Source organism: Pundamilia nyererei, unplaced genomic scaffold (assembly GCF_000239375.1).
Source record: "Pundamilia nyererei isolate P.nyererei 1_Seehausen unplaced genomic scaffold, PunNye1.0 scaffold00018, whole genome shotgun sequence".
NCBI classification, from domain to species: Eukaryota; Metazoa; Chordata; class Actinopteri; order Cichliformes; family Cichlidae; genus Pundamilia; species Pundamilia nyererei.
The window spans coordinates 880,777-891,976 of NW_005187419.1; the positions used below are offsets into that span (position 1 = coordinate 880,777).

The following is an 11,200-nucleotide window of genomic DNA, read 5'->3' on the forward strand; positions in this document are numbered from 1 at the left end:
AAAAAAAAAAACAACAACAACAAGGGAAAAAAATCAGTTCAAAGGTCCACACTGTCAGATTTCAGATGAAAAAACAGCATTATCGATGAACAGTTCAACGGTACTCACCCAGATTTGGACAGAGGTTTCCCGTCAGTCTTACAATCGTGGTCTAGTGGGTGACGGTGTTTAAGACAGTAATTTAAACGACACTGGTCACAGGTAACTCTTATCATCTCCTTCTGCTTACAGCCTCCTTTCGAGCATTTATTTGTGAAAATCTGAAAAAGAAAACATCGTCAGTTATTACTTTGTGGATTCTAACTGGCTGCTGGGTAAAACACAAATCAGTGTTATACTAACCTTTCTCTTTCTTTGTGCGGGGTCGGATTTACAGTCCCGATCAATGTGTTCACCAACTTTAATGTCAGGCATCTCTCCTCTCTTGACGGGAATGGGAGTGTCACACAAAGGGCATACTGGTACCTGGATATCCTACAGGGACAAATATAAGAAAAAAAAGAAAATATTATTTAAAAAGGAAACATGATTACAGAACACCAAAACAGTCCAGTAGATTACTGTGTCTACTTTTGCATTTCACTTCAGTAACTGCTTAAACTGAGGGGGAGGAGAGCCCTGGAGTCAGAGCCAGTGTCCTGACAGCATGGTAGGTGCTTATTGTTGCTATGTGGAGAGTTTATTTCATTTTTGGCAATATTTTTGTTTGTATTTATTTATTTGTTTGTTGTTGATGGTGAAATCAGATTTTCCCTGTCTTTTAGCCTTTTTTTTGCCTGGATCCTGCCTCCTTTTCATTCAGGAATTTGTTACAGTCACCTGGCAGAAACAACAAAAACACCTAGTGGAAAAGGAGACAAGGAGGCAGAATTTCCTATAAATTTTAAGACTTTATTACTAATTAAACTCAGAGATAGACAAGCTGAAAGAAAACAAAACAACAAAACTCTGGACACAAAGATTAAAAAGTCAAAGCACTCTCCCCTCCACAGAGGAGGAGTAGACAGACAAACACTGAGCTACTCCCTCCCTCATCTAAAGTACTCCCTAACCTGATTACTGTGTGGAGTCGGCTGCAAAGAGCAGCACCTAATGCAGGTGAATGAGGGTAAAACACACACAGGAAAACTACAGCAGGCCCTGCTAAGGCCACAACAGTTACCACAACCTCTCTCACTAACTGTAAACATAACATCAATTGCAGCCACAATAAGAACAAAAATGTGAAAAGCATGAACAGCATTTATCATGATGCAAATAAATGCTAAAATATACATTTTTCTTAGACTCCAATATTAGGTTGAAATACCTGAAAATCAGGGACATTTAAAACTAAAGGATTTTTAAATGATCATTTCTCTAATCTTGTGTATTCTTGCCCAGTAATTACATACTTTAAACAGCAATGTTGACATTAATGAAATTTATAAGGATGTTGTAACTAAATAATAATAAAACATTTTCAACAAAGCAGTAAATCTGTACTTTAGGTATCGCTTACCTTTTTGTAGGATGATGTGCATTTGTGATTTGCATAGGTTATGTGATCCTTGCAGAATATCTCTTGACAAGCATCACATCTCATAGGCAGAAAATCTGTATTGTCGACAAAGTTATTATTATTAAAGTTCCAACCAAGCCTCGAAACGTAAACAATGGAGGGAACATGACTGTGCGCTTTAAACTCACCTAAACGTTTGCAGGTCTTCTCAGAGCAGTGCTCCCCTAAATCTGGGAACTCCATCTCTTAAAGCTACTTTTGCAGCAATATCCTGTGAATTTCAAACCTAAAGGAACAGAGGGGAAAATCTCACGGTAAGACTGGTCTTTCTGTACGCCAGCTAATGTTTTTATTGTGATAACATTTGGTTATGAGTCCCTGATCTACGATGAGATTGCTAAATTGCTAGCCAGAAGCTAAGCTAAGCTAACTTAAACGATTAGTTTAGTTACATAACCAAGTTTCTCTCAAGCTGGTTGCGATTTTGTGACAGCAAATGAAAAAAAAGTCCGATATTGAATCAGAATTATAAAATATTTTCAGCTGACGCTATTAACGCTTGCTTGATATAATAACACAACTACTTAGCACTTAAATAGAGCTAACAAAAAAGCCAGTATGAAACTGTCTGTAAACGTCGAACAGGTGAAACCAAACAAATTAGCTGCATTTGTTTTAGACTAGACCTAAAAAAAAAGACGTAGTAAACATGTTTAAAAGACAGCTGTTTTGTTCATGTTTATGTTTGCTTAGCTAACAAAGCTAGCAAGGTGAATCTGACAGTTAACCTTAGCGTTGGTCTAAATTTCACTCACCAGATTCCGTTTTCCTGTCGCTCTGCTGTGCTGTGCTACTGTAAGAGGCAATAACGTTATCTTAACTCATCCACCTTAATTCTGACTTTGTCGGTCCTTCTTGGTAATAGTTTCACGGGTGATCCCTTAGCACCGACATCTGCGTGCTGTTATGCTCAGCTGGCTGTTTTCGTCGAATTTTGATGTGTCACGCACGCTCCTCCCACGTCAGGACGTACTCTACGTCAGAGAAACACGTCATCCTGGGTGTAGTTTCCTAGAGCTGAATCACAGATGAAATGTCTGGAAGGATCCACAGTTTTACTCACTACTCATGATGACTGTCATTTATCTGGACGCCATGTAGCTGCTACAAAGAAATTGGTAGATTTTATTATTTTTTTAAGAAAGTTAAATGAGATTATTATTGTTTTTATTATTTTAAACAGGGGTATACAAACACTGCTCTATTCTGACAGTTTTTTTTATTTATTTTTAATTTCACAGGAAGTGGTGTGACATTCTTAAAAATATTTTTTAAGTAGGTGAAACCACAGGCTGTGAGTGAAACAAAGACAAAGCGCAGTATCAGATTGTGTCATAGCATACTACAGTATCTACCTGTCCCTTTTTAAATAAAGTAACCAGGCAGACATGGCAACATGAGCGTTTTTTTATATTTGCATTTACTCTCGTAAAAATGAACAATCTTCAAAAGAAAGAAACGTAATAATAAATGAAAAAGTTACACAGTAATTTATCATGAAATTCTAATGGCTTTGTACCAACATAAACACTAACTGAATGGTAACACTAGTGTCATATAATTATAAAATAAACAGCTATAAGCATACAAAGTCATTCATTACAGTATTCTGCATAGCCTATTTCTATGAACTGTACCAGTAACAATCCTATTGAAGGCTTTTGCTCTTTTATTTTATTTTATTTTATTTTTTTGGTCTTGAGAAAAGCCCAACTTGGATCTTGACTGTGCCTATACCAATCTCTTCCCTGAGACATTTTCACAGCTTTTTAACAATATGAAACAACCTTCAGAAGCTCTACTTAATGTAACAAATGGGATACTTTGAATTTGATTGTGTCCTGTATCAGTTTGTCTGTTTTTCCCCTTAATTTTTTAAAAAAGAAGAAAGAGTTAAAAAGAGTTGAAAATACTTGTAACTTGTTCCTGGAATCACTAGGATCTCTGGCAAACTGATCACCACATTTATATCAGCCGGAGAACCAGGTTACTTTTATTTTGAAACATTTAACCTGAAAAGCTGTTGCCTACAAGTCACAAAAACATGTGTAACCTGTTTGAATTATGATTTTATGATGTGGAGACCAGTGCAAACTCTACATCTAAAACATTATTTAAGAGGAGTGAAAAATTAGTTTGTGGTTTTAAAATATTTCCCAAACTGTGATGAACAAAGTATATCTTGCCATACTTTGTTTATTCAGCTCATAGAGCTATAACCTAAATAGACACTGAGCGAAGAAAAACAATGAAAACCTTTAACAATCACATTAGTGCTGTGTGTAGTGTAGTTGGAGTTCTCATACATTGCAGGATGTTATCTTGTTCACACCGACCCATAGTGGTCACAATGTGTAACTGCTCCACAGAGAATAAGGACACTCTAAGCCAGCTTAGTAATAATAGTGGTGGCTTAAAGTTTGCTTGAATAATAACCACCTTAATATTGATATTATGAACCCCAGCAAAATGTAATGCAGTTGAAAAAAAAAGGACCTAAATAATAATCTATCAAGCATTCTTCACATCTGTGTGTAAGAACACCCGCTTCTCAGGTTGCCTGTAGCTCTGGCTGAAGCTAGCATTGAACAAAAGACTCCCATGTGTTCCTCTCTTGAGTGCAGAGAAACATAATGACACTTAACATCTCTTCAGCATTTTCATTTTCTGAAGCACATTATTTTTTTTCAGGCAAGCGATGCAGTCAAGAACACTTTACTTGTCAGGGGCTATACTTCCAACACTTCACAATCCCTGCCAGCTAATTGTCCTTGAAAAAAGGGTTGTATCTTAATTAATTTCTCACTACAGTTCCCTTTGTCTGGCTCCTATTCATCAGTTGAAGTGACATGTAAGAGTGAATCATTATCATAAATTCGACATAATAGTCTAAAATTGAGTTTCACCTTCTGGGCTTTTCCAGAGCCTTTCAACTGTATATAGGTGTTTGTTGAGTTTCATTGGTTTTATTCACAGACAAGGTCAATAGAAGTCAGAAGTAAGAAAGGGTGTAACGAGGTAGGATCTTTATAGGACTATATTATTTACAAGACCATTTCTCCTGAGTTTAATACCTTTCCAGATATTTCAGACAAAACTGTTTAATGACATGAAGTCAAATTTATATTGGTTGTATGTTTAGTAGGAGTTCATTTAGTGTGAAAAAGCAGAATGTCTCTCATTATTTCTCTTCCTTATCTGCAGGTTAAATCTAGGCTGAAAAGAGTAATTTGTTACTCTTCTGTATGCATCTCAGGATATCTTCTTCCTGCAGGCTGTGAGGGAAGAAGGAAACAGACTTCTGAGATTGTTCCAAGTCATCAGTAAATAATCAAGTTTTACATTTTGTACTGCAGCAGCATTCTGCAAATCTTTGTTGTTAAAGACCAAACTTGTTTTCTAGAAAAGGGACACATCCTTACATCTTCACAAGTCCAAAACATATTCATTAAAGCACTGTAAATTTTATCCATAAAGAGTGGATTTTTCCAGTGGAGTGGGTTATGTTAAGAAACTTGAAATAGGAGAGCAATGGGTTTGATACTAGATGTTAAGGATTATCAGCATATTATCCAGTTCCTGTCATTAAGTCGTATTTGAGGTCTTGGATCCAAACCTTTTGAAGGTACAGAGTTTTTTAAAAGAAATGTGACACTTTTGTTTAATTTTTGATCCCCTTGTTTGACTTTGTTGATACTGAATGCAGTGTATGTCATGTGTTTTCGTTGGTTTATTAATGGATGAATGGATGGATAATTGGCAACACAGATTGACAAAGAAAAGGTGGGACAGTTAGGGTGTTAAATAAGGTAGACAGGAGTACTTGGAGTCCAGGCATATGTTAAGAGAGTTGTGACAAAGGCAAAGAAAAAAAAGGCTTGCACTGAGTTTTATGTAAGGCTGGACAATAAGGAACGAGAACAGGACTTGTATTGACTGGAAAAGCTGTGCAGCAGGTTAGGGTGCTTAAAGATAAAGATGGACTACTTTGAACCAAATAATTAAACTGAGGTTCCAGTGCAATAACCTTTTTGTCGTGTTTAAGTTTTTCATTGCCAAATTGTACAAATTAGCGCAACTTATTAGTGTATGAGTAGAATTCAGCTGAAAAGACATGAGGACTTTATTGGGTGGGGCTTGACCCCTGAGGCCCATACATAACAGACACTGGAGAAATATAGAAATGGTCAGAAGGAGTTGCACTGTGTCTTTGTGGATCTAGAGAAAGCATAGGATAGAGTACTGAGACAAGAACTGGTACTGAGTGGGGAAGTCAAGAGTGAGAGTTATCCAGGGCATGTATGAGGATAACAAGATAGTGGTAATGTATGTGGTAGGAGTGACAGATGTGCTAAACGTACAGGTGCAATTACATCAGGGTTCAGCTCTAAGCCCTTTCTTGTTTGCAGTGGTGATGGATAGGTTGACAGCCTATTGACCAACAGGATGTCAGTGGAAACTGTGCTAATGTTAGAAAAGGGAGAAGGTGTGTTTGGCATCAGGGGGAGAAAAGGAAAAGCAAGAGTGTGGAGGTGAGAGTACTTTAAATGTCGGGACTGTGACTGGTAAAGTAAATTGAAACCCTGTATAATGTATGGTTTGGAGATGGTAGCACTAACATAAAGACAGGAGGCGGAGTTGGAAGTAGCAGAGTTGAAATGCTCAGATTCTCATTGGGAGTGACCGAAAAGGACATTAGAAATGAGTATATCACAGGACCTGCTAGGGTAAGAGGTTTGGAGACAAAGAGGCAAGGCTGTGATGGTTCGGACATGGAATAGAGGGATAGTGAATACATAGGACAAAGGATGTTAAGACAGAGCTGCCAGGCAGAGGAAACAGAGGGAGACCACACAGAAGATACATGGATGTAGTGAAGGACATGCAGAGGGTTGGTGTGACAGAGGAAGATGCTAGGGTTAGCATGCAATGCAGAAAGATGATTTGCTGTGTCTCCTTAATGAAAGCAGCCAAAAGAAGAAGAAGAAGAAGAAGAAGAAGAAGAAGAAGAAGCAGAAGAAGAAAAGGAAGAAGACTATTAAAAAGGATTTTGTGTTTCATATGATGTTTCACAGCTTTTTTATAATAAGCCTTTTGAGATAGGAAGAAAAAAAAAAAACTCCAACAGGGAATAATAATCATCCATACTTTGGTGTTAATTATGTGCTGTATTCAAGGTTTGGCTAAAATTCTCAATTTTACTATTGTTTGGTTTTAGCTAACTTGATTTAGACTGAATAGGATTCATAATACATGCCATTTTGTGGTCCTGGAATTACAGTTAAGTGTCTCCCTGGCAAATTGATCATCACAGATATGATTTGTCAGCCAGAAAAATATTTAAGTGCTCTCTATCTTTTGAAATATTCAACCCCAAAAGACTCCTTGAAAGTAATGCAGTTCATGAAAATGTGTGTAATTCAGTTTTATTAAAAAGTTTTATAGAGTCATATAATAATAATTCCAATCGACATTAAATATTTAAATCCAGGACCAATCATCCAATCTTCTGATAATTTGCCAGGAATGGATTCCTAAATTTTAGTTTGGACTGTTCCCTATAATGAGTGAGCATAATGTAGTGAAATAGACTTTAGCATTGTTTTAGATGGCACACAGTTTAAATCTTGCGCAAAATGATGGCTTAAAATGTTAATTTATCAGAGCAGAAACCCTGTTGGTTTAATTCCCCACTAAGTGGTGTCTTTGCAGGTTTCACCAGATGATGGCAGCAGGATTCTTCCACAAGCTGGCACTCTCTGGGTTAAGGGAGATCCACAATTCCTGACACAACAGTTACACTTTGCAAATGCAATGTTTTTTTGTTTATATGGTCATAATGACTCAGAAATCCAGTCATTTCTTTAATGATTCAAATTTCCAACACAAAGACAAAGAAGTTACACTAAAAAAGACATTCGCATGATAACAGCAGCCTATATTTTACTGCATTTAAAGCTTCTGTAGTTCGAATGACTGACCAAATATCCCCAGTACTTTAATGATTTACACAAATATTTAAAAATGTTGTGTGTATTTGAGATCCTTCATAATTACAGCATAATTATTTATGAAAGAATCAATAAAGGAAGCGATCTAAGTGACATCAGTAGAAATATTTCCCCACTGAGATGTTTGTGTAGTAGGCGAGTGGATCACAGGGTACTGACAGAAGCAGTTACACAGCTTAAATATCTCTGCTGTTCTACAGCACCTGCCTCATAAGCTGCCAAAGCTGAGGCCAGATGGCACTACTCTGAAAACACCTGGTGCTCTGCACACATCCCTTCCTCACACATTGTGGACTCAAACCTCCTCTTCTTCTGCTATTGTTCAGGATGCAGTTAGATTATCAGTTGTATTAGAGGATTACAACAACAACTCAATAGAGGATTTGAGTAATACAAAAGTACATCTAAAGAAAAGAAAAAGTCTTAAATCTCTATTCTTCACTCAAAATCTGATGAAACGTCTTCACCTAAATTCAGGCCATCAATATTTAATAAAAAGCTATTTAAAAAGTCAGCATTGTGAGCTGTGGGCTTATTAAGAGATCATAGGTCAGTGACATGGTGAGGAATGTGTTTCAGATTAAATTGCACCCATCTGTGGTATTTGTTTTATTTTGTGGGATTTATCTAGATATAGTGAACCTCTTCAAAGGCGTCTTTATTATTTTTGTGTGTCTGTCCACTACCTACCTTTTGCCAAACAACTGAAAGTGACCAGCCACTAGAGGGCACAGCAGGTCTTATTATCCACCACTAACGCGTCCCTTGAGACGGGGTTTTGGTGGAGCTCTGATGTGGGGTCAAGGTGGCCTGTAGGTTTAGAAACGTATGGATCCATAGTGTGTAAGTGTATAAACTGTGTGAGAGGAAGGCTTGTAACAAAGTAAACCACATAGAATGTGTGAGCATGATTGTATTCATGGAGAAAATACCAACTTGATGAGAAACACAATAATAACAGCAAGCAAATTTTTCAAAAATCCTTTGTAGAGCATGAGCAGTCTTAAAACATGCAGCTAAAGTTTGTCGAGCAAACATTTGAAAAGCTCATATTGAGCTTCAAAATGTATTTTTTTTTCGCCTTGTTTATCCCCAGTGTAGTTCTAGTGAATATCTCTGGGGTTGTTTTTTTTTTTTTTTTTTGTATTTTTTTGTACAGAAGCAGATGGCCGGGCTGCAGAGTACAGTCACCGCTCTCTCTACCAGCTCTGCAGCGAGGAAACAGCGAGGGATTGATGGCAATCCTGCCATCACTTCCAAGTTGGCTTGTAAAGTGAACAAGCCTAGCAACTAGTTAATATTGGACGGTTAAAAAATAGCTACATGTCTGTGGCCTCCACTCAACTTTATCCGCAGTTTTTTATTTAATACTTTGATTAGTTGTCAAAGTTTGGGGATGCGGCTCTTGAGCAGTTTACCTGCACAGCGTGTAGGCAGAAGGTGAGCTGAAGGGCAGGAGCGTTTATTTATTGAAGTTTTGGAGGATGCTGCTTCAAATCAGACAAACCCATCACTTGTAAGTACAAGTCTTAAGCACAGCCAAGCACAGAGGCTGCACTGACTGCAATAACGCACACGGTGACAGGCAAACTGCATGCATATATGCACCTATTCACATTTTCACCCATCCACACCCATTTGGGATTATACGCAGGGTGGCTTAAAATGTGGATAGGCTACACTTTGTCATATAACTGTAGAGTTGAATTATTAGATTGAAGTTGAATAATAAGCACTGAGTCAAACAGCACACCCTTCATCTGCGGAGCTGTAATTAACGGGGGCAAAATGCAGGCGATGGCGAAGGAAAAAAAAATGCAAATTATTCTGCACAAAGGCTCCTCACAAATTGGCGTCACCATTTCTCAAATTATATCATTACTATATTTTGAAAATGTTAATCTGTTGAGCGGATTTCCCGGGGGAGTTGAGTAAATTAGTTCTATTTCCGAGACTGCCTCTCTGCAAAGGCACGGCAGCGACAAGCACCTCTGATTTGCTGATTACAATTAGACTCCCCAGTTTGGGCTCCTTCAAGCATTGATAATTTTCGGCATATTAAGCACGTTTTAGCAAAGGTGATAAGTCAGTTTTAATTGAAATGAAATTATTATTCTAATGGAAGTTTGGTTATTATTATTAGGAGGCACTAGTCATTCTAGCTTCATTTTTAATATATAAATGCTGGGGAGTAAAAAAAGATTTTGAAGGGCATTAGGGTGTCAGGATTGAATGAGGTAATTTGAAGGGAATTACTTTCTCTTCTATCAGAAATGAACTGAATTAAAAGTCCAAATCAATCGCTTTCACTTCTCCATTCTACTTTGACAGCGGCACAATTACAGATAATTAGATGGGAGGAAACTTTTAATTGTGGGATTAGAGGGAAAGAGAATTTGTAGGATCAGAGGAAAATTTCTAGGCAGAGTTTCTTGCTTAAAATCGAATCAAAGGATTTGCGAGCTTAAAATGGCAACCAGCTTTTTTTTCCTCCTGCTGTTTAATTGGAATTGCATCTAGTTCATCCAAATCATCCAAAACAATTAATTTAGATTTAATTCTATAATTATCATCAAATCGAATAATGTGCAACCTAATTTAGATAGTTAAAAATTAACGTGCGTGAAGTTAATTGAGTAATTAAACTCCTAAACTGCTGCCTATTAATTTGCCTGCCTAATTAAAAATGAATTTGATTCTCTGCTACTAAAGTAGGCATCAGTGTTGGATGGGCATGTTGATAAGGCCTCTGTCTTTTTTGGGGTGAGGGGGGTGGTTGGGAGGGGATTGGGGTGTATCATTTGAACACCTATATTAAGTTGGCAAGCCTATGAATTTCAGTTATCTGGTTATCTGGAGTCAGGTGAGTGTGCTGCTGCAAAATCCTCTTATTGGATGCTCAGCCAAACAGACAAACAACACACAAAGTTGGCATTAAAGAGCCTTATTTAGGGAGGGGAAGATAAAGTGCAAGTACACAAAGTTAACTTCAGGTTATTTAGTTAAAAATAATAACTTTAATGGGTGTAAAACTCTAGGCAAATATGCGTCTGAGTTCCTATAGTCTGCTCGCTTGGTCCTTTGATCCCTTGATTAGAGTATGACTAGTAAATGAATGAGTGGGCATGGGGAGTTTGTGTGCTAAGGGGAGTTTAGCACTGCCACTGCTGTTTTTCTTCACCTAATTCATCACTGTGGCGAGTAGTTGATTTACAGCCTATAGCAGCCACCTTAAGAGCACCCCTAAGAGAATAAAGCAACATTTAACACTCCTATAAATGATTTAAATACGCGAGGATTGATGCAGTGGTAGAATAAAACTATAAGGTGTGCGCAGCTCCGAGTATATGGCGCTCATATAAGAGGAAAAACACACTCTCAGGGCTTCAGTCTGCGTGACTATTCTGCTATTAGCCTTAAGAATGAATTTAAATATATTACTAAGGGTTGGGGAGGCCTTTTGTCATTGAATCTGTGCATACGGAAAGAGACTAAGCCTCAAAGTGAGAAATGAGCCATCCATAGGGAAATATCAAGTAGCAGGAAAATGTCACGATAATGTTGAGTCGCTTTAGACAGAGCAAGCTGTTTTCTACGTTATTTTGTGTAAGTGCACACCTTAGGCTTG

The 11,200-nt window shown here is 37.6% G+C and overlaps 1 protein-coding gene across 1 annotated transcript in view; it reads right to left on the reverse strand.

The window, feature by feature from the left end:
* zfand2a (zinc finger, AN1-type domain 2A) overlaps positions 1-2,525 on the reverse strand; it is a 5,863-nt gene extending 3,338 nt beyond the window's left edge. Inside the window, exons 1-5 of the mRNA XM_005726301.1 lie at positions 2,317-2,525; positions 1,690-1,787; positions 1,502-1,596; positions 343-474; positions 109-260 (exon numbers count right to left, since the gene is read on the reverse strand). Of these exons, the coding sequence (XP_005726358.1) occupies positions 109-260; positions 343-474; positions 1,502-1,596; positions 1,690-1,744 (434 nt within the window). The 5' untranslated portion in view covers positions 1,745-1,787; positions 2,317-2,525. The remainder of the gene's footprint in view (positions 1-108; positions 261-342; positions 475-1,501; positions 1,597-1,689; positions 1,788-2,316) is intronic.
* Positions 2,526-11,200: the final 8,675 nt, after the last annotated feature.